Source organism: Pristiophorus japonicus, chromosome 10, assembly GCF_044704955.1.
Source record: "Pristiophorus japonicus isolate sPriJap1 chromosome 10, sPriJap1.hap1, whole genome shotgun sequence".
NCBI lineage: Eukaryota > Metazoa > Chordata > Chondrichthyes > Pristiophoridae > Pristiophorus > Pristiophorus japonicus.
Window position 1 is genome coordinate 216,923,235 of NC_091986.1, and position 23,534 is coordinate 216,946,768.

At 47.9% G+C, this 23,534-nt stretch overlaps 1 protein-coding gene across 1 annotated transcript in view; it reads right to left on the minus strand.

The window, feature by feature from the left end:
* Nucleotides 1-1,874: 1,874 nt before the first annotated feature.
* Nucleotides 1,875-23,534, minus strand: part of map6a (microtubule-associated protein 6a) — a 65,519-nt gene continuing 43,859 nt past the window's right edge. Inside the window, exons 3-4 of the mRNA XM_070891347.1 lie at nt 8,737-8,971; nt 1,875-2,072 (exon numbers count right to left, since the gene is read on the minus strand). Coding sequence (XP_070747448.1) covers nt 1,875-2,072; nt 8,737-8,971 — 433 coding nt within the window. The remainder of the gene's footprint in view (nt 2,073-8,736; nt 8,972-23,534) is intronic.

The following is a 23,534-nucleotide window of genomic DNA, read 5'->3' on the forward strand; positions in this document are numbered from 1 at the left end:
ATAGAATAACAGATACCCTGGAGTGAGTTACAGACTGGAATCTAATCGAGGGGTTCAGGGGGTTTATATATAGAATAACAGATACCCGGGAGTGAGTTACAGGCTGGAATCTAATCGAGGGGTTCGGGGGGGTTTATATACAGAATAACGGATACCCGGGAGTGAGTTACAGACTGGAATCTAATCGAGGGGTTCGGGGGGTTTATATATACAATAACAGATACCCGAGAGTCAGTTACAGGCTGGAATCTAATCGAGGGGTTCGGAGGTTTATATACAGAATAACAGATACCCTGGAATGAGTTACAGGCTGGAATCTAATCGAGGGGTTCAGGGGGTTTATATATAGAATAACAGATACCCGGGAGTGAGTTACAGACTGGAATCTAATCGAGGGGTTCGGTGGGTTTATATATAGAATAACAGATACCCGGGAGTGAGTTACAGGCTGGAATCTAATCGAGGGGTTCGGGGGGGTTTATATACAGAATAACGGATACCCGGGAGTGAGTTACAGACTGGAATCTAATCGAGGGGTTCGGGGGGTTTATATATACAATAACAGATACCCGAGAGTGAGTTACAGACTGGAATCTAATCGAGGGGTTTGGGGGGTTTATATATACAATAACAGATACCCGAGAGTGAGTTACAGACTGGAATCTAATCGAGGGGTTCGGAGGTTTATATACAGAATAACAGATACCCGGGAGTGAGTTACAGACTGGAATCTAATCGAGGGGTTCGGGGAGGTTTATCTATATAATAACGGATACCCGGGAGTTAGATACAAGCCGGAATCTAATCGAGAGGTTCAGGGGGTTTATATATAGAATACCAGATACCCGGGAGTGAGATACAAGCTGGAATCTAATTGAGGAGTTCGGGGGGTTTATATATAGAATACTAGATACCTGGGAATGAGTTACAGGCTGTAATCTAATCGAGGGGTTCGGGAGGGGTTGAAATACAGAATACCAGATACCCGGGCGTGAGTTAAAGCGTGGAATCTAATCAGGGGAGGGGGTTTCAGCTGGCTATGTGCAGAGTATAGGGATTGAAATGACCAGTTCGGATGACCTTGTACTCTGTCGGGACAGGAGTTCAAGCGGTTTATCGCTGGACCCACAAAAGGAGATCAACACCCTGGAACCATGCCTTGGACACTTGCTGCTCTCGTGTGATGTTGACTGAGTGCTGAATATGGTGGCCTGCCATTGTTCCCACAGCAGCAGTGATTGGGCGATGGTGTGTCCCAATGGTGCAGGGCCAGTGTCTGCAGATAACGCTAATACCGGATTCAGTGTTTAGTGCAAGCTGTGTTTAGTTGCTGGGCTAGTGAGAGGGAGTGGGTAGGGGGGATTCCTACATCATGTACACATATCTCTTGGGTATAACTAGGGCATAGTTTCAGAAGAAGAGGGTCGCCCATTTAAAACGGAAATGAGGAGGAATTTCTTCTCTCAGAGGGTGGTGATTCTTTGGAATTCTCTGCCCCAGAGAGCTGTGGAGGCTGGGTCATTGAATATATTTAAGGCGGAGATAGACAGATTTTTGAGCGATAAGGGAGTAAAGGGTGGGCGGGCAGGGAAGTGGGGCTGAGCCCAAGATCAGATTAGCCATGATCTTATTAAATGGCGGAGCAGGCTCTAGGGGCCAAGTGGCCGACTCCTGCTCCTATTTCTTATGTACATAGCAAGCAGGTGAAAGGGTTATTGTGGTGAACCAGCCCCCGGTAGTTCCGAGGGGCTGTGTATGCCTGACTAAGGCTTGACCTGTGACCTGTGCGTGACCTGTCTGATGAGAAAGTTCTGATCGGTTACCAGTGGCCGCCCACTCCCCCCCCGACCCCCGGTTACCAAAGCGTGGTGACATCACTCCTTAGCTTCGGCTAATTTGTTGTTAATCTCCTGGCTCTTGCCTCCATCCTCAGGCTTCGGGGCCGGAAGGCTTTCCGTCGCCTTTTTCTTCACCGCCCGCCCCGACGTGATGTGTTTCTCTTTGGCCTTTTTGGGAGGTTTATGGCTCGAGGGCTTTTTTGGTTTCGAACTCTGGACGCTGGGCTTATCCGGCTGAAGAGAAAGGTTGTGGGGTGGGAGGGGAGAAGAAGATCCAGTTAGTCACATGAGCCATGTACAACAGAAGTTAGAATCTTAGGGCACAGTGCCTGTGCTGGCTCTCTGAAAGAGCTCTCTAAATAGTCCCACTCCCCCCTGCTCTTTCTCCACAGACCCAGCAAATGTTTCTTTTTAAGTCTATGTCCAATTCCCTTTTGACAAAATTACTATTGAATCTGCTTCCACCGCCCTTTCAGGCAGTGCATTCCAGATCATAACAACCGGAGATGAGGGGGTTGACTAATGAAGATAGGTTGAGCAGGTTACATAAGAACATAAGAAATAGGAGCAGGAGTAGGCCATACGGCCCCTCAAGCCTGCTCTGCCATTCAATATGATCATGGCTGATCCGATCATGGACACAGGTCCACTTCCCTTCCCACTCCCCATAACCCGTTATTCCCTTATCGGTTAAGAAACTGTCTATCTCTATCTTAAGTTTATTCAATGTCCCAGCTTCCACAGCTCTCTGAGGCAGCGAATTCCACAGATTTACAACCCTCTGAGAGAAGAAATTTCTCCTCATCACAGTTTTAAATGGGCGGCCCCTTGTTGTAAGATCATGCCCCCTAGTTCTAGTCTCCCCCATCAGTGGAAACATCCTCTCTGCATCCACCTTGTCAAGCCCCCTCATAATCTTATACGTTTCGATAAGATCACCTCTCATTCTTCTGAATTTCAATGAGTAGAGGCCCAACCTACTCAACCATTCCTCATAAGTCAACCCCCTCATCTCCGGAATCAACCGAGTGAACCTTCTCTGAACTGCCTCCAAAGCAAGTACATCCTTTTGTAAATATGGAAACCAAAACTGCACACAGTATTCCAGGTGTGGCCTCACCAATACCCTGTATAACTGTAGCAAGACTTCCCTGCTTTTATAATCCATCCCCTTGGCAATAAAGGCCAAGATATCCTTTCGCAAATATGGAAATCAAAATATGGAAACCAAAGGTTGGGCCTATACACATTGGAGTTCAGAAGAATGAGAGGTGATCTTATCGAAACATATAAGATACTGAGGGGGCTTGACAAGGTGGATGCAGAGGGGATGTTTCCACTCATAGGGGAAACTAAAACTAGGGGAGAAGGGGCTAGAACCTCCACTTTTGTGCTTATCGCCCAAAAATGTTCATTATTTCCGGCGTGGGCATTAAAAAAGTTTTCAGATAGCCGGCTTCTCACCCATTCTCAAAACACCTAGTTTACGTTTTTGAAAATGGGCGTTACCACGAGCGATATCAAATGGGCGGTAGCGTTAAATTTTTTTGACCTTCTGCCGTAAAGTGTGGCCGTCCTTAGCAACGGCAGGGCAACGCTTGATTCGCGCAATTCTGGAGGTCAAGGGTCATCATGACATGCGCAGAAGAGGAGACAGAGAGAGAGGGAGCTCAGAGGCACTGAAAGCCTGTGTGTGTGGCTGTGGTGTGTGCTTGTCTGTCTGTTGTGGGAGGCACGACGGAGATTCACCAGCAGCAAAAAGCCTATTAAGCACTAGAACATAGTTGGCACCGAGTTTTTGTCCAACAAATAAGATATAACATGAAAGGGATGGAGGAGGCCCTGGAACTGGTGGCCAGGAACACTGGTGGCAGAGGGCTCCCAGTGGTCCCGGAGCGTGGCACTGCACCCCAAGGTGCCGCACCCCCATTGCCAACCACACATGAGAGCCAGCAGCAACATCTTGCTTCAGGCTCGGAGCATGTTCTAACTTCGGGACCATCCTCTCCCGTATCCGTCCAAGCAGTGCCTCAGCCGTCACCCCCACTGGGCCCCCCCCCCCCCCAATGAAGCATCGCCTGAGGACTTCCTCAGGCGGCTTGGAGTCAGGAGGGGAAGGGGAAGGGGTAGAGGTGGGGAGAAGAAGTGGGGCTGGGGCAAGGGTTGGTTTGTACAGGAATACTGATGATTTCAGATTAATGTTCGGTTTAAATGTTTTTTATTTAACAAAACCTTGTAGCGCATTGGTTCCGATAGCTGCACCATTACACGCTGGTGATTCCTTTACATCAAAGGGTATAATTACACTTAACTTCAATCAACTTAAACTTTAACTGTCACCAAGGTGATGCCCACCAATAATGTATGACCTGCACACCCAGCAGTGTGTCAGCCTTGTAAATACCACCAACGTTCTTTCAGGAAAAGCGCTCATTGATGAGCTCCTGACATAACAGTCTTGCAGCTATCATGCCACCACAGGCCCTTTCACGCGGTCTACAGAGGGGCCGGAGCATGGCTTCAGCATCAGTCTGATTGTCTGGGCCGATGTCAGTGTCCGCCTCCTCATCCTCCTCATCCTCTCTGTGGTGAGGTGGACTGTCAGACTCACCAGGCAATTATTGTCCCCTCCTGAAAGCTAAGTTGTGCAGCATGGAGCACACCACCACGAATTGAGCTACCTGCTCAGGGTGGCATTGGAGCTCGCCTCCTGAGTGGTCCAGGCATCTAAAGCACTGCTTCAGCACTCCAATGGTTTTTCTCCACAATATTGCGAGTGGCTCTCGTTGTATCGCCTCTCAGCCTCGGTGTGGGTGTCATGCAGGGGGCACATAACGCAGTGGAGCGTTCCTTCAGCGATGTCAAGTCTGCTGCATGTATTTGGTCACCAAGAGAGGGTGAGAGAGGACAGGCCCCATTGCAGTAGCTCTCTGTTTTCCACCGATTGGTCACAAACAAGGAATTTCCTGATGAACACACCTCTTCAATTCCAATCGGTCACAGTACGGTCAAGATGTTTTTACAGATGTTCACATCAATTCCAACGACATGCAGAGTACATCCGAACTCCGCCGAGATTGAAGCACAGCAGCCTTTTAAAGGACGTGACATGTGATCTACAACATGGCGTCCATAACGCTGTGATTAGTTCCGGTTAGTTCCACTTTTTTGGTGAGCGATATTGTAGGCGATATGTGTGCGAGGTGGTTAAATTGACGTTGAGCGATCTCGTGGCTGCTAGTTTCGGTAAATATGCTATTTATGACAAAAAAAAGTGGCCGGGCCATTAATATTGAATCTTGGCATTAATTCCACACGGAAAGTAACGCTGGGCGATATTATGAGCTTTGAAATCGCCCATTCTGTTGATTCCGCCCAAAAATGTGGACGGCCGGTAATATTTTTTCTCGGGCGTTAAGCACATGGGGAAAGTAACGCTCGCCGATAAATTTCCGAAAAATGCCCGTCAGTTTCCATTTTGTGCCAAAATGGGCGATATATGAGCGTTATACGTCATTACAGCGGTAAAATGGCCGTTAAGCAGGCAAAAAAAGTGGAGGTTCTAGCCCAAGGTCTTAGAATAAGGCGCCGCCCATTTAAAACTGAGATGAGGAGGAATTTCTTCTCTCAGAGGGTTGTAAATCGGTGGAATTCTCTGCCCCAGAGAGCTGTGGAGGCTGGGTCATTGAATATATTTAAGGCGGAGCTAGACAGATTTTTGAACGATAAGGGAGTAAAGGATTATGGGGAGCGGGCAGGGAAGTGGAGCTGAGTCCATGATCAGATCAGCCATGATCTTATTGAATGGCGGAGCAGGCTCGAGGGGCCAAATGGCTGACTCCTGCTCCTATTGCTTACGTTTCTAATGCGCTTCTCCTCCTCACCCCTCTGGTTCTGTTGCCAATGACCTTAAATCTGTTTTCCCTCTGGTTACCGACCCTCTCGCCACTGACAACAGTTTCTCTTTATCAACTCTATCAAAACCCTTCATGATTTTGAACACCTCTATTAAATCTCCCTTTAACCGTCTCTGCTCTGAGGAGAACAATCCCGGCATCTCTAGTCTTTCTAAAAATGAGGGAGTTCGGGGGTCAGAAGAGGCAGGGGCCATAACTGACCTCAAATTCAGATAACGTCCCTCTGAATAAAACTATTGACCCATTTTTTTTTCTTGCTATTAAGAACATAAGACCTCTTCATTGGAATTCAGAAGAATGAGAGGTGATCTTATCGAAACGCATAAGATTATGAGGGGGCTTGACAAGGTGGATGCAGAGAGGATGTTTCCACTGATGGGGGGAGACTAGAACTAGGGGGCATGATCTTAGAATAAGGGGCCGCCCATTTAAAACTGAGATGAGGAGGAATTTCTTCTCTCAGAGGGTTGTAAATCTGTGGAATTCGCTGCCTCAGAGAGCTGTGGAAACTGGGTCATTGAATAAATTTTAGACAGATATAGACAGGTTCTTAACCGATAAGGGAATAAGGGGTTATGGGGAGCAGGCAGGGAAGTGGACCTGTGTCCATGGTCGGATCAGCCATGATCGTATTAAATGGCGGAGCAGGCTCGAGGGGCCGACCGGCCTACTTCTGCTCCTATTTCTTATGTTCTTATGTTCTTATAAATCCACTTCTCCGCCCGATCACCATATCCCTTCATTTCCCTAGACTCCAAAAACCTATCGATCCCAGTCTTGAATATACTCAACGATTCAGCATCCACAGCCCTCTGGGGTGGAGAATTCCAAAGATTCACCACCCTCTGAGTGAAGAAATTACTCCTCATCTCAGTCCTAAATGGCCGACCCCTTATTCTGAGACTGTGACCCCTGGTTCTAGACTCTCCAGCCCGGGGGAAACATCCTCCCTGCATCTACCCTGTCAAGCCCCCACAGAATCTTGTATGTTTCAATGAGATCACCACCCATTCTTCTGCACTCGAGAGAGTATTGGTCCATTCTACCCTGATCGGACACCCCTTGAACATAGAAACACAGAAATATAGAAACATAGAAAATAGGTGCAGGAGTAGGCCATTCGGCCCTTCGAGCCTGCACCACCATTCAATATGATCATGGCTGATCATGCAACTTCAGTATCCCATTCCTGCTTTCTCTCTATACCCCTTGATCCCTTTAGCTGTAAGGGCCACATCTAACTCTCTTTTGAAAATATCTAATGAACTGATTTCAACAACTTTCTGTGGTAGAGAATTCCACAGGTTCACAATTCTCTGAGTGAAGAAGTTTCTCCTCATTTCGGTCCTAAATGGCTTACCCCTTATCCTTAGACTGTGACCCCTGGTTCTGGACTTCTCCAACATCGGGAACATTCTTCTTGCATCAAACCTGTCCAATCCCGTCAGAATTTTATATGTTTCTATGAGATCCCCTCTCATTCTTCTAAATTCCAGTGAATATAAGCCTAGTCGATCCAGTCTTTCTTCATATGTCAGTTCTGCCATCCCAGGAATCAGTCTGGTGAACCTTCGCTGCACTCCCTCAATAGCAAGAATGTCCTTCCTCAGATTAGGAGACCAAAATTATACACAATATTCAAGGTGTGGCCTCATCAAGGCCCTGTACAACTGCAGTTACACCTCCCTGCTCCTATACTCAAATCCTCTCGCTATGAAGGCCAACATGCCATTTGCCTTCTTCATCGCCTGCTGTACCTGCATGCCAACTTTCAATGACTGATGTACCATGACACCCAGGTCTCATTGCCCCTCCCCTTTTCCTAATCTGTCACCATTCAGATAATAGTCTGCCTTCCTGTTTTTGCCACCAAAGTGGATAACCTCACATTTATCCACATTATACTGCATCTGCCATGCATTTGTCCACTCACCTAACCTGTCCAAGTCCCCCTGCAGCCTCTTAGCATCCTCCTCACAGCTCACATTGCCACCCAGCTTAGTGTCATCTGCAAACTTGGAGTTATTATATTCAATTCCTTCGACTAAATCATTAATGTATATTGTAAATAGCTGGGGTCCCAGCACTGAACTTTGCGGTACCCCACTAGTCACTGCCTGCCATTCTGAAAGGGACCCGTTTATTCCTACTCTTTGCTTTAGTACATTACCCCCAATACCATGTCTTTTAATTTTGCACACTAATCTCTTGTCAAAAGCCTTTTGAAAGTCCAAATACACCACATCCACTGGTTCTCCCTTCTCCACTCTACTAGTTACATCCTCAAAAAATTCTAGAAGATTTGTCAAGCATAATTTCCCTTTCATAAATCCATGCTGACTTGGACCGATACTGTCACTGCTTTCCAAATGCGCTGCTATTACATCTTTAATAATTGATTCCAACATTTTACCCACCGATGTCAGGCTAACTGGTCTATAATTCCCCGTGTTCTCTCTCCTTCCTTTTTTACAAAGTGGGGTTACATTAGCTACCCTCCAGTCCACAGGAACTGATCCAGAGTCTATAGAATGTTGGAAAATGACCACCAATGCATCCACTATTTCTAGGGCCACTTCCTTAAGTACTCTGGGATGCAGACTATTAGGGTCCAGGGATTTATCGGCCTTCAATCCCATCAATTTCCCTAACACCATTTCCTGACTGATAAGGATTATTAATAACCCCTTCTGCATTCTGGTAACCTTGCTGGAAGAATCAGGTGCGGCTTTGGGTAATTAAATAACACTGACAAACATAACCTGCTCCCAAATACTAGCAAAGAGGTTTGAGAGAAATGGTTCTAAGTTAATTTACATTTACAACATAATTTAAATTGAAAAAAAGCTCTCCAATATAAACGCTCGCATGCTCATCATCACAGTAGCCTTATACTTACATAGAATATTCCAGAATATATTGGCAGCATTGGCCGAGCCGACATCTCTTAGAAGATCCTGCGCCACAAAAGGCTTTCTTACCTTGGCAGGCTCCTTGTAGACTTCGCTGTAGAGGCTGCGCATCTTCCTACGCTCAGATACCTTGGTGTCCGCTGTCCCGGGCCGGATGATCTCCGCCCGTTTGCTAAATTGCCCCCTGAAGGTGGTGTTGTAACTGGTTTCGTGGGCTACCTTGGCCTCTGGTGGGTGATACAGCTGCTTCGCTTTGATAACCTTCGTCGGTTTGACGTCTGCTGTCCAGGGCCGGAACTCGTTCCTGCAGGAGCAGACAAAGAGTCACCCGTTACACTTGCGATTAAGAACATAAGATTAAAGAGCAGGAGTCGGCCATTCGGCCCCTCGAGCCTGCTCCGCCATTCAATGAGATCATGGCTGATCTTCGACCTCAACGCCACTTTCTTGCACTATTCCCATATCCTTTGCTTCCCTTAATATTCAAAAATCTATTCACCTCTGTCTCAAAGACTGAGCCTACACAGCTATCTGGGGAAGTTTCTCCTCATCTCAGTCCTAAATGGCCGACCCCTTATCCTGAGACTGTGACCCCTGGTTCTAGACTCTCCACCAGACTTTTACCTTCCATTTGATGTGATCTCGGCCCCGGTCAGGAACCGCTCCAGCTCCCTCTTGAACGCAGAGAGTCTGCACCCACTGCACCAGCTGTGGCTGAGTGGGTAGCCTTTGAGTCACAAGATTATGGGTTCAAGTCCCACTCCAGAGACTTGAGCACATAATCTAGGCTGACACACCCAGTGCAGCTCAGAGGGAGCACCGCACTGTCCGAGGTGCCGTCTTTCGGATGAGACATTAAACCGAGAGGCCCCGTCGGCCCTCTCAAGTGAACATAAATGATCCCATGTCACTGCTTTGAAGGACAGCAGGTGAGTTATCCCTGGTGTCCTGGGGCCAATATTTATCCCTCCGTCATCATCACTAAAACTGGTGATCTGGGTCATTATCACATTGCTGCTTGTGGGAGCTTGCTGTGCGCAAATTGGCTTCTGTGTTTCTTACATTACAACAGTGGCTACACTCCAAAAAGTACTTCAGTGTCTAAATGGCTGACCCTTTATCCTGAGACTGTGACCCCTGGTTCTAGACTCCCCAGCCCGGGGGAAATATCCTCCCTGCATCTACCCTGTCAAGCCCTGTAAGAATTTTGTATGTTTCAATGAGATCACCTCTCATTCTTCTAAACTCTAGAGAATATAGGCCTAGTCTACTCAATCTCTCCTAAGAGGACAATTTCCCCACCTCAGGAATCAGTCTGGTGAACCTTCGTTGCACTCCCTTGATGGCAAGTATATCCTTCCTTAGGTAAGGAGACCAAAGCTGCACACAATACTCCAGGTACGGTCTCACCAGGGCCCGATATAATTGCAGTAAGACGTCTTTACTCTTAGACTCAAATCCTCTTGTAATAAAGGCCAACATACCATTTGCTTTCTTAATTGATTGCTGTACCTGCATGTTAACTTTCAGTGATTCGTGTGCAAGGACACCCTTGTACATGAATAACAAAAGAAAAACTTCCTCCAAGGACACTGCTGGGAAAAGACATAATTGCAAGAGGAAAGCATTGCATTTATATAGCGCCTTTCACCATCTCAGGTCTTCCCACAGTACTTCACAGCCAATGATAATCGGTAATCCATGAAACGCGGCAGCCAATTTGCACACAAGCACAAAATGCAATCAGACAATCTGTCTTGTTTTAGTAATGTTGGTTGAGAGATAAATATTGGCCAGCACACCCTTACTTTTTGAAATGTTTGCCGTGGGATCTTTTGCATCCACCTGATTCGGACCAGAGCTGCGTCTCATCCGAATCACGGCACCTACCGACAGTGTAGCGCTCCCTCAGTATTGGTAATGGGAGTGTCAGTCAGGTCACAAGCTCAGGCCTCTGGAGTGGGGTCCTGAACCCACAATTTTCTGATTCGCTGGTGAGAGAGCTACGCACCGAGCCACGGCTGACACACTCTGCAACGTCATTCTGTGACGGTGCACGAAGAGAGAATGAAATGCGAAAAGGTCATTGGCCCATCAAGTGTGTTCCTTCCATGGACGGCACCCAGCTTAATACTGAGGTTAGATTCATCATCATCAGAGGCAGTCCCTCGAAACGAGGCTGACTTGCTTCCACGCCAAAAAAGGGATGAGTTCACAGGTGTTTCAATGAAGGACCTAATATTGCAGATCCCGAACTACATCCTGAAGGGTGGAAGATGCCTGTGCGTGGATTTTTTTAACGTGGGGTGACCGTTGCACACCAGCCACCACACGGGCTTGACAGAGCTAGGTCTTGGTCCAGTGGCAAGGGTTAACCAGGACGACTGGAGATCTGCTCTGCAGCACGGACCCAGTGCACACAACGTGTCAGCTTGGGGCCTCGTGGGGCCCTGCCCAATGTAGAGAGCTCCTGTGAAGCGCCTTGAAATGTTTTACTACGTTAAAGGCGCTATATAAATGCAAGCTGTTGAAGGATTTAGCAGTCACGGTGTATGGATGAGGTTCAGAGGATTAAGTTATAAGGCCTAACATTGTCTTGTATTCCCTTGGGTTCAGACAGTTGAGGAGTGGACTAACTGAGGTGGTTAAAATGATTTGAGATGTCAGTGTCCAACCAATTCAATTGCTCCGATAGAGGCCTGTAAAATAATGAAAGGGCTGGAAAGCGAGCCTATCGAGAGATTCTTCCTGTTTAACAGATTGGGGAGGACCGGGCATATGAGTTTAACCGTCACAAGAGTCAGAATAGAAACATAGAAACATAGAAACATAGAAAATAGGTGCAGGAGTAGGCCATTCGGCCCTTCTAGCCTGCACCGCCATTCAATGAGTTCATGGCTGAACATGCAACTTCAGTACCCCATTCCTGCTTTCACATATAGACGAGAAGACTTCCTTTCCTAAAGGACATTAGTGAACCAGATAGGTTTTTAATCCACAATCCGGTAATTTCATGGTCACCATTCAATAATAGGCTGGATGTTGGCCAGTTCTTTCTTTCCCAGAGTAGTGAGCCTCTGCAAAAAGAAAAGACTTGTATTTATACGGCAACTTTCAGCACCACCAGACGTCCCGAAGCCCTTTACAGCCAATGAAGTACTTTTTGAAGTGTAGTCATTGTTGTAATGTAAGTAACGCAGGAGCCAATTTTTGCACAGCAAGCTCCCAGAAACCTCTGGGTTTGACACTCGTGAAGTGGTCATCGCAGCCTCCTGTCCACACAGTGTTCGGCCCCCGGGAGCTCATGTGCAGAGAGCTGGGGGTAGAAATTGACTTCCTCCCAAAATGGGGAGCACCGGTAAGGTTACTAATCTTCAGAATAGCACAGAAGGAGACCATGAACTAAAAATTGATTAATCCAAGCTTTTGGGATTTAATCCAAGCTTTTGCAATTTAATCAAGCTTTTGGAATTAAGCTGGACAATTAAGGACACTCTGTGGTCAGGAACCAAAATTGACTTTGTGCAATGGTGTTGTTACATGAGACCCTGAACTTGATTGACCAGGGTGGGGAAAAGAGCCACGGGAGACATTGAGTCTGTAAAAAGACTGGACAACACAAGAACCACACCACGTGCACATTTGTGAGGAACGAGGTGTTAAGATGAGAAATCAACTTGAGCCTTGCAGAATCAGTGTGCAAATGGGAAAACACATGAGTTCATTATTGCAGTCAATCCCCAAGGGGACCACCAAACAATGCATCGACGCAAACACTGTATCAGAAACCGCAGTGGCGGGAGATCAGTCAATACCTGGATTATAAATATGCGAGCTAGAAGCAGCTCAGCAGAAGATGGAAGAAGGACAGGAACAGACGGAAGAAGCACACAGAATAAGTAGAAGGACACATGTACAGCTGGACACAGTTCGAAAGAACGAACAGACGAACGGACGGAACAATATGTAGTGCGGAATGTACACGGAAGGAACAGGTACTGCAGAGAACGGCCAGAAGAAGAACCAATGGGTCACGGAACCAACAACCATGGATCTACAATAGCTACAGCCAGGAAGGGCGATTGTATGTCTTCAGTCGATTTCTCTCAGAAATCTAGTCCTGTAGTTTTAGTCGGTTTTTGTGCGTAATAAACTGGGTTAAGCCTAAATTTTGTGCCATGTGTTGTCCTTTCCCCACTATAAGTTCCGAGGTCTAAAAAAAACAAACACCCCACACACCCTCCATTTTTTAATGTTTTTCTCTACTGCAACCCGAGAGGAAATGCCCGTGCCGCGGGTCAACCGCACCGACCAGTCATCAGAGCCGCGCTGATGCGTCACAACATCCCTCCCCTTCAGTTAAACGGGAGGGCCGCTGTGAGCTCTGCATACTTTTAAGCTTCGGTCCACGGGTCCACCAGGGAGGGTTTCGGCCGGGCCAGCAGCCTGCCACGCAAGAGGCATAATACTCTGCTTAGGCCACAGCTGCAGTACTGTGTGCCGTTCTGGTCGCCGTATCATAGGAAGGACGTAATTGCACTGGAGAGGCTACAGAGGAGATTTACGAGGATGCAACCTGGAATGGAGAATCTTAGCCATGAGGACAGATTGGATAGGCTGGGTTTGTTCTCATTGGAACAGAGGAGATTGAGAGGAGACCTCATTGAGGTGCACAAAATTTTGAGGGGCTTGGACATAGTGGATAGCAAGGGTCTATTTCCTTTGCTGGAGGGGTCAGTTATGAGGGGGCATAGTTTTAAGATGGTTGGTGGAAGGTTCAGAGGTGATTTGAGGGGAGGCTTCTTCACGCAGAGGGTCGTGGGGGTCTGGAACTCACTGCCTGGAAGGGTGGTGGATGCAGAAACCCTCATCACATTTAAAAGGTGCTTGGATGGGCACTTGAAGTGCCGTAACCTGCAGGGTTACGGACCTAGAGCTGGTAATTGGGATTAGACTGGGTAACCTCTTGTTGGCTGACACAGATACGATGGTAAGTACTGCAGGGAATCGAATATGGCCAGGGTGATCTCCTGGACTATCGCCTGGATGGGTCGGAGATGAATTTTTCCCAGATTTTTTTCTCCCAATTGGCCTGGGGTTTTATCTGGTTTTTGCCACCCCAGGAGATCACATGGGCAGGAATGTAGAATGTTTCAGTGTAAGGGGTGTCGCAGTTGTGTGGGGCGGACTGGTTGGGCCGGGTGCTCTTTACCTGTCTGCCATTGTTCATTGGTCACAGGTTTATATGTAACCTTCAGGGCTGCTGACCGAGGGCCGTGCGGCTCTTTGTCGGCCGGCGCGGACACGATGGGCCGGAATGGCCTCCTCCTGCGCTGTACATTTCTATGTTTCTATAATTGTCGGCCTGAGCTGGCAATCAGCCGACACAAACCCGCGGCAGTGGGTCCTCCCCTTTAAGAGATGCCGGGCCGCCATGCGACAGAGAGGCACCGATCAACAGCGGGGCAATTTCACGGGGGTGGGGTGGGGGGGGGGAGTCCCCGCCGGTCGGTAAGGGGTTGGCATGGGAAAACGGGTGGAGCGGTCCTGAGCACCGCGCTAAAACTCACGAAGGGAAATTTCCAAAATGGCGCCCCCCCGCGGAGAGTCGGCAGCCATTCCGCGCCTCCCTGTGGCCGCCACTTTCAGGCACCCCGAGGCCTTACTGGTCAGGGCAATTTCAACCCCCTAACATTTCGTGCACTGCTGCAGCCTTTTAAGGGGGAACCACAGAGTATTGGCCATCACATTTACTGCTGCTCTCAAAGCACTCAAACAGCCTGACAATGCTTACCGTGCATAATCACACTCCAGCAGAGCATACAGTCAAGCTGCAATTTATAACTGGAACTCTCATCCGCCAAGGGGCTGATTTGAAAATTCACATCCTTGTTTTCAAATCCCTCTGTGGCTTCGCCCCTCCCTATCCCTGTAATCTCCTCCAGCCCCACCACCCCACGAGATCTCTGTGCACCTCCAATTCTGGGCTCTTGCTCATCCCCCTGATTATAATCGCTCCACCACTGGCGGCCGTGCCTTCAGCTGCCTGGGCCCCAAGCTCTGGAACTCCCTCCCTAAACCTCTCCGCCTCTCTCTCCTCCTTTAAGAAATCTATCTCTTTGTCCAAGCTTTTGGTCGCCTGTCCTAATATCTCCTTCTGTGGCTCGGTGTCACATTTTGTCTGATTACGCTCCTGTGAGGCGCCCTGGGACATTTTGCCACATAAAGGCACCATATAAATACACACTGACGTCTTCAAAGGAATTCACACAATCAATCCTTCGAACACAACCTTGCTGCATCATGGATGGTCATTTACTGGCACACATTATGATGCTAAAGAAGAACTTACATAAGAACATAAAAAATAGGAGCAGGAGTAGGCCATACGCCCCCTCGAGCCTACTCCGCCATTTAATACGATCATGACTGATCCGCTCATGGACTCAGGTCCACTTCCCTGCCCGCTCTCCATAACCCCTTATTCCCTTATCGGTCTATCTCTGTCTTAAAATTATTCAATGTCCCGGCTTCCACAGCTCTCTGAGGCAGTGAATTCCACAGATTTACAACCCTCTGAGAGCAGAAATTCCTCCTCATCTCAGTTTTAAACATCCTCTCTGCATCCACCTTGTCAAGCCCCCTCATAATCTTATACGTTTCGATAAGATCACCTCTTCATTCTTCTGAACTCCAATGAGTAGAGGCCCAACCTACTCAACCTTTCCTCATAAGTCAACCCCCCTCATCTTCGGAATCAACCGAGTGAACCTTCTCTGAACTGCCTCCAAAGCAAGTATATCCTTTCGTAAATATGGAAACCAAAACTGCACGCAGTATTCCAGGTGTGGCCTCACCAATACCCTGTATAACTGTAGCAAGACTTCTCTGCTTTTATACTCCATCCCCTTTGCAATAAAAGCCAAGATTCCATTGGCCTTCCTGATCACTTGCTGTACCTACATACTAACCTTTTATGTTTCATGCACCAGGACCCCCAGGTCCCGCTATCGCACTTGGGTACTGTGTAAACACCCTTGTCTCAATGCGACGTTCCTGTTTCCAGGCAGGGACAAGTGCAGATGGGAGGAGGACCAGCAGCCTTCTGCCTCCTCACACCATTTGCGAATGATACTATGGTTAACGACAATTCTCTACAAATCCCCTGGGAGGACAGACGCACCAACATTAGCCTCCTCAATCAGGCCAACATCCCCAGCATTGAAGCACTGACCACACTCGACCAGCTCCGCTGGCCACATTGTTCGCATGCCCGACACGAGACTCCCAAAGCAAGCGCTCTACTCGGGACTCCTTCACGGCAAGCGAGCCAAAGGTGGGCAGAGGAAACGTTACAGGGACATCCTCAAAACCTCCTTGATAAAGTGCAACATCCCCACCGACATCTGGGAGTCCCTGGCCAAAGACCGCCCTAAGTGGAGGAAGAGCATCCGGGAGGGCGCTGAGCACCTCGAGTCTCGTCGCCGAGAGCGTGCAGAAATCAAGCGCAGGCAGCGGAAGGAGCGTGCGGCAAACCAGACTCCCCACCCACCCTTTCCTCCAACCACTGTCTGTCCCACCTGTGACACGGACTGTGGCTCTAGTATTGGACTGTTCAGTCACCTGAGGACTCATTTTAAAAGTGGAAGCAAGTCTTCCTCGATTCCGAGAGACTGCCTATGATGATGATGTTAACGACAGCATAGAGAGAGTTGGGGAGGGTGGAGGAAAAGCCAGAGGTCTCCCGAAAGCTGAGGCCTAGCACCAGGCTTTTCACCAACAACTTGCATTTATACGTAGGCCACGGAGGGATTTGAAAACAACGATGAGAATTTTCAAATCGAGGCGTTACCGGACTGGGAGCCAATGTAGGTCAGCGAGCACAGGAGATGATGGGTGAGCGGAACTTATTCCGACCTTTGAGGCTCGGTGTCAAATTGTGTCTGATTACGCTCCTGTGAAGCGTCTTGGGACGTTTTACCACGTTAAAGGCGCTATATAAATGCAAGCGGTTGAAGGATTTAGGATTCGCCGTGTATGGATGAGGAGCAACAATATGATACCGGGGTTTAGAGGGTTAAATTATGAGGCCGAAGTTTGTCTTGTATTCCCTTGGGTTCAGACGGTTGAGGAGTGGTTTAGCCGAGGTGGTGAAAATGATTTGAGATGTCAGTGTCCAACCAATTCAGTTGATCGTATGGAGGCCTGTAAAATAATGAAAGGGCTGGATAGCGAGCCTATCGAGAGATTCTTCCAGTTTAACAGATTGGAGAGGAGCGGGGATATGAGTTTAACCGTTACAAGGGTTAGAATAGACTGGATGTTGGCCAGTTCTTTCTTTCCCAGAGAGTAGTGAGCTTCTGCAAAAAGGAAAGATTTGTATTTATACGGCAACTTTCAGCACCGCCGGACGTCCTGAAGCCCTTTACAGCCAATGAAGTACTTTTTGAAGTGTAGTCACTGTTGTAATGTAAGTAACGCAGGAGCCGATTTGCGCACAGCAAGCTCCCACAAGCAGCAATGTGATAATGATCACCAGTTTTAGCAATAATGACTGAGGGATAAATATTGGCCCCAGGACATCAGGGATAACGCCCCTGCTCTCCTTCAAAGCAGTGACATGGCCTTATTTACGTTCACTTGAGAGGGCAGACGGGGCCTCGGTTTGACCTCTCATCCGAAAGATGGCACCTCTGACAGTGCGGTGCTCCCTCATCACTGCACTGGGATTGTCAGTCTAGGTTTATGAGTTCAAGTCTCTGGAGTGGGACTCAAAGCCACAACCTTCTGACTCAGAGGCAAGAGTGTGCTACCCACTGGGCCACAGCTGGTGCAGTGGGTGCAGACTTTCTGCTTTCAAGAGGGGTTTGGAGCGGTTCCTGACCGGGGTCGAGATCACATCATATGGAGGATAAAAGTCTGATGGAGAGTCTAGAACCAGGGGTCACACAGTCTCAGGATAAGGGGTCGGCCATTTCGGACTGAGATGAGGAGAAATTTCTTCACTCAGAGGGTGGTGAATCTGTGGAGGCCCAGTCTTTGAGTATATTCAAGGCTGAGATCGATAGATTTTTGGAAGCGAGGGGAATCAAGGGAATATGGAGATGGGGCGAGAAAGTGGAATTCAGGTACAAGATCAACCGCGATCTTACTGTGGAAATTTCAACGGGTCAGGCAGCATCTGTGGAGAGGAAGCAGAGTTTCCCTTCGTCAGACCTGGAGAGTGTTCGGAAAGAACAAATTCTTCACAAGCGCTGAAAGGGGGAGGGGCAGAAAGAACAAAAGGGAAGGTCAGTGATCGGGTGGAAGGTAGGAGAGATTAGAGAGACAAAAGGGATGATGGGCCGAATTGAAATGGTAATGATAGAGGTTAGAAAAACATTATCGAAGAACTAATAGATTGCAAGTGCAAAGCCTCAAGCAGCAACCCAACTCGGGAACTGCAAAACAACATTACAGACGGCTCAAGGCTCAGGTCTAACAAAAAACCCAGGACCTAAAGAACAGGTGGTGGATGGAGAAAGCAGTCAAGATAGGGTATGAATGGTGGGATATTGACCAACTGCTATTAGAGACAAGGAGAAAAAAAGAAACAGGCTTGGGAGGGGGGGAGCGGGGGTGGGGGAATGGGGCGCGGGGGGGGGGTGGCGGAAAGGGAGCCTAAGATTTGCAGCAGTTATGCTCCGAAAATTTTGAACTCGATGTTGAGTCCAGAAGGCTAAACAAAAGATGAGGTGATGTTCCTCCAGCTTGCGTTGAGCTTCGTTGGAACAGTGAAGGAGACCGAGGGCGGAGAGCTCAGAGAGGCAATGGAGCCGGAAATTAAAGTGACAGGTGACCAGAAGCTCAGGGTCACATGATCTTATTGAATGGCAGAGCAGGCTCGAAGGGCCGTTTGGCCTACCCCTGCACCTATTTCTTATGTTCTCGTGTAAGTGGCTTTATAGAACATTTGGTCCGTGTGATCTCCGGGACTGGTGTCCATCACCCAAGGGGGTGTGGGAGAGGAATGTCCCAAAGGATTTTTTTTCACCTTATTGACCCTTTGTTTTTTCTCTGTGTTTTTGCCTCTCCCAGGCGATTACATGGGGGTGGATGCAATCGGAGAAGCTGGTGGTGGGAGGGAAGAGTGGGCGGGGCTAGGGTAGGATGTATCTAGTTATGATGCTCCAAAATTGCAAAGTGCTGCAGTACAGCACGACCTGGGGGTCCTAGTGCATGAAACACAAAAGGTTATTATGCAGGTACAGAATGGCAGGCAGTGACTAGTGGGGTACTGCAAGGTTCAGTGCTGGGACCCCAGCTATTTACAATATATATTAATGATTTGGACGAAGGAATTGAATATAATATCTTTAAGTTTGCAGATGACACTAAGCTGGGTGGCAGTGTGAGCTGTGAGGAGGATGCTAAGAGGCTGCAGGGTGACTTGGACAGGTTAGTTGAATGGGCAAATGCGTGGTAGATGCAGTATTATGTGAATAAGTATGAGGTTATCCACTTTGGTGGCAAAAGGAGGAATGCAGATTATTATCTGAATGGCGGCAGATTAGGAAAAGGGGAGGTGCAAAGAGACCTGGGTGTCATGGTACATCAGTCATTGAAGGTTGGCATGCAGGTGAAGCAGACAGTAAAGAAAGCAAATGGCATGTTGGCCTTCATAGTGAGAGGATTTGAGTATAGGAGCAGGGAGGTCTTGCTGCAGTTGTACAGGGCCTTGGTGAGGCCACACCTGGAATATTGTGTTCAGTTTTGGTCTCCTAATCTGAGGAAGGACATTCTTGCTATTGAGGGAGTGCAGCGAAGGTTCACCAGACTGATTCCCGGGATGGCGGGACTGACATATGAAGAAAGACTGGATCGACTAGGCTTATATTCACTGGAGTTTAGAAGAATGAGAGGGGATCTATGGGATTCTCTACCACAGAAAATTGTTGAGTCCAGTTCGTTGGATATACTCAAAAGGGAGTTAGATGTGGCCCTTACGGCTAAAGGGATCAGGGGGTATGGAGAGAAGGCAGGAGTGGGGTACTGAAGTTGCATGATCAGCCATGATCATATTGAATGGTGGTGCAGGCTCGAAGGGCCGAATGGCCTGCTCCTGCACCTATTTTCTCAATTTCTATGTTTACAGCAAGTGATCAGGAAGGCCAATGGAATCTTGGCCTTTATTGCAAAGGGGATGGAGTATAAAAGCAGGGAAGTCTTGCTACAGTTATACAGGGTATTGGTGAGACCACACCTGAAATTCTGCATGCAGTTTTGGTTTCCATATTTAAGAAAGGATATACTTGCTTTGGAGGCAGTTCAGAGAATGTTCACTCGGCTGATTCCAGAGATGAGGGGATTGACTTATGAGGAAAGGTTGAGGAGGTTGGGCCTCTACTCATTGGAATTCAGAAGAATGAGAGGTGATCTTATCGAAACGTATAAGATTATGAGGGCGCTTGACAAGATGGATCCAGAGAGGAAGTTTCCACTGATGGGGGAGACTAGAACTAGGGGGCATAATCTTAGAATAAGGGGCCGCCCATTTAAAACTGAGATGAGGAATTTCTTCTCTCAGAGGATTGTAAATCTATGGAATTTGCTTCCTCAAAGAGCTGTGTAAACTGGGACATTGAATATATTTAAGACAGAGATAGATAGTCTTTTAACCGATAAGGGAATAAGGGGTTATGGAGAGCGGGCGGGGAAGTGGACCTGAGTCCATGATCGGATCAGCCATGAACTTATTAAATGGCGGAGCAGGCTCAACGGGCAGTATGGCCTACTCCTGCTCCTATTTCCTGTGTTCTTATGTCATGGTGTGGAGTGGACTGGATAGCCAAGCTGCTCTCTTCCGGCCCATCAATTTTGTAGGTTTGTATGACCCCGCATGACCCCACCCCAGGTGCCGCTGTACTGCAGCACTTTGCAATCTTTCTCCATTTAAATAATAACCTGCTCTTTGATTTTTTTTTCTGCCAAAGTGCATGACCTCACACTTTCAACATTATGCCCCATCTGCCAAATTTTTGCCCACTCACTTAGCCTGTCTATGTCCTTTTGCAGATTTTTTGTGTCCTCCTCACACATTGCTTTTCCGCCCATCTTTGTATCATCAGCATAGCTTAGATTCTCCAGTCCCGGCAGCATCCTCGTAAATCTCCTCTGCACCCTCTCCAGTGCAATCACGTCCTTCCTGTAATGCGGTGATCAGAACTGCACGCAGTACTCCAGCTGTGGCCTAACCAATGTTTTATACAGTTCAAGCATAACCCCTCTGCTCTTGTATTCTATGCCTCGGCTAATAAAGGCAAGCATTCCGTATGCCTTCTTCACCACATTATCCACCTGGCCTGTTACCTTCAGGGATCTGTGGACATGCACTCCAGGTACTGTATGCCCCTGTGAGTATGCTCAGAGGTTTGTCGAGCTGTTGCACTGTGAGTAGCTTAGCCAGTCATGTGAAGTTTACAAGATTCAATAAAACCCCAGCCAGTTGGGTCTAGGCCATCCATGATGAGGTATGCAGTTGTGAGCCTAGTGGATGAACTGGTAATGTGTCGTGTGATTGTTAAACCTTTGTTAATAAACCAACTAGTTCTTAATGGCAATGTGTTGCTATGAATTCTTAAGCAAAGAACCCATGAAGCAAATACATTACATCCTGTGAGGGATAAATTGTAAGAGTTGCAAATTGTAAGGGATAAATTGTAGGAGTGGCAAATAGGTGGTCAGAATTATGTATAATGCATTGAACTGTATTAGAACATAAGAACATAAGAATTAGGAACAGGAGTAAGCCATCTAGCCCCTCGAGCCTGCTCCGCCATTCAATAAGATCATGGCTGATCTGGCCGTGGACTCAGCTCCACTTACCCGCCCTCTCCCCGTAACCCTTAATTCCCTTAAGTATTCTTAACTTTATTAACTAAACAGCCAAAGTCAGCAGTTTTTGATTAGAAGTCTCTGAGGACGAGATAAGGAAGCCAGTATTTTGGTACAGTTACTCTCGGCGACGTGCAGTCTGGGGCAGAGGGCAAATAATGGAACAACACAATGATGGGAGATGGACAGTTGCATGTACCACTCAGAGCCCGTCTGATAAGAGTCGACAAATCAATGTAACTCCGCTGATAGCAATAGACCTATCGATGATTTTGTAGGAGGATAGCTCCTCTCCAAAACCTGTATAAATTATGCTTGAAAACTCTTGTATTTCGGAGGTTTAGACTGAACCTTCCCGTGCAGTGCTCGCAATAAAACCGGTAAACCTGAGGTTTCGTTTGTTTACTTTCGTGGTCATTATACAGTGGGAGCTGGGCGAGGTGTCGATTAACTATATCAGTTAATCCATCCCGAGGGAGAGAAGCCGCCATTTTACCCCTACACAGCCGACAATGTGAAAAACTGCCCAGCTAATGTCCTGCCACAAAAACAAAACAGGATCAATCTAACCTGGTCAATTACCAGTCTACCAGTCTCCTCCCAAATCATCATAGTGAAGGATGGAGTAATTTGGTGTTCTGTAACACTCACCGATAATCTGCCCCAGAACCACCTGGCTCCAGACCTCAATAACAGCCTTGATCCAGACAGGAACACAACAGCTGAGAACAGCTGCCTCAACACCAAGGCAGCCTTTGACCAAGTGCAGCTCGTAGAATCACAGAAATTCATAGCACAGAAGGAGGCCATTCGGCCCATCGTGCCTGCGCCGGTTCTGTGAAAGAGCGATCGGGCTTTAGTCCCATAACCCCGCTTGTTGCCCGTGAACATGTCAGTTCCTCATCCCCCAGAACCTGCCCAACGCCCTTTTACAATTATTGACGGAATTAGCTCCCAGCACCTTTTTAGGGACCGTTCAGGTACCTCCGAGTGAAAACATCTCTCCCCATTGAATCATAGAATCACAGAAATTTACAGCACGGAAGGAGGCCATTCGGCCCATCGTGTCCGCGCCGGCCAACAAGAGGCTACCCAGCCTAATCTCACTTTCCAGCTCTTGGTCCGTAGCCCGGTAGGTTACGGAACTTCAAGTGCACATCCAAGTACTTTCTAAATGTGGTGAGGGTTTCTGCCTCTACCACCCTTTCAGGCAGTGAGTTCCAGACCCCCACCACCCTCTGGGTGAAGAAATTTCCCCTCAAATCCCCCTCTAAACCTCCCCCCAATTACTTTAAATCCATGCCCGCTGGTTGTTGACCCCTCTGCTAAGGGAAATAGGCCCGTTCTATCCACCATATCCAGGCCCCTCATAATTTTACACACCTCAATGAGGTCTCCCCTCAGCCTCCTCTGTTCCAATGAAAACAAACCCCAGCCTATCCAATCCGTCCTCATCGCTTAGATTCTCCACTCCCAGCAACATCCTCGTAAATCTCCTCTGCACCCTCTCCAGTGCAATCATGTCCTTCCTGTAATGTGGTGACCAGAACTGCACGCAGTACTCCAGCTGTGGCCTAACTAGTGTTTTATACCGTCTCCCCTCTCTCCTTTGCCGATGATTTTGAATCCATGACCTCTGGTTATTGGCCCACTCGCCACATGGAATCGTTTACTCTATGTGTTCTATATCAAAACCTCACAGTACTGAAATAAACTGAGACTGAAAGTGGGCCAAAGATAAAATTGGCTGGAATCAAACCTGACACAAAGGAAGATGGATGTGGCTCAGGAAGCCATGCTAAGTGCTTCTCCCTATCGCTGTAACCTCCTCCTGCCCTACAACCCCTCCTGAGATCTCTGCGCTCTTCCAATTCTGCCCTCTTACGCATCCCCGATTTCCATCGCTCCACCATTGGCAGTCATGCCTTCAGCTGCCTGGGCCCCAAGCTCTGGAATTCCCTCCCTAAACCTCGCCGCCTCACTCTCCTCCTTTA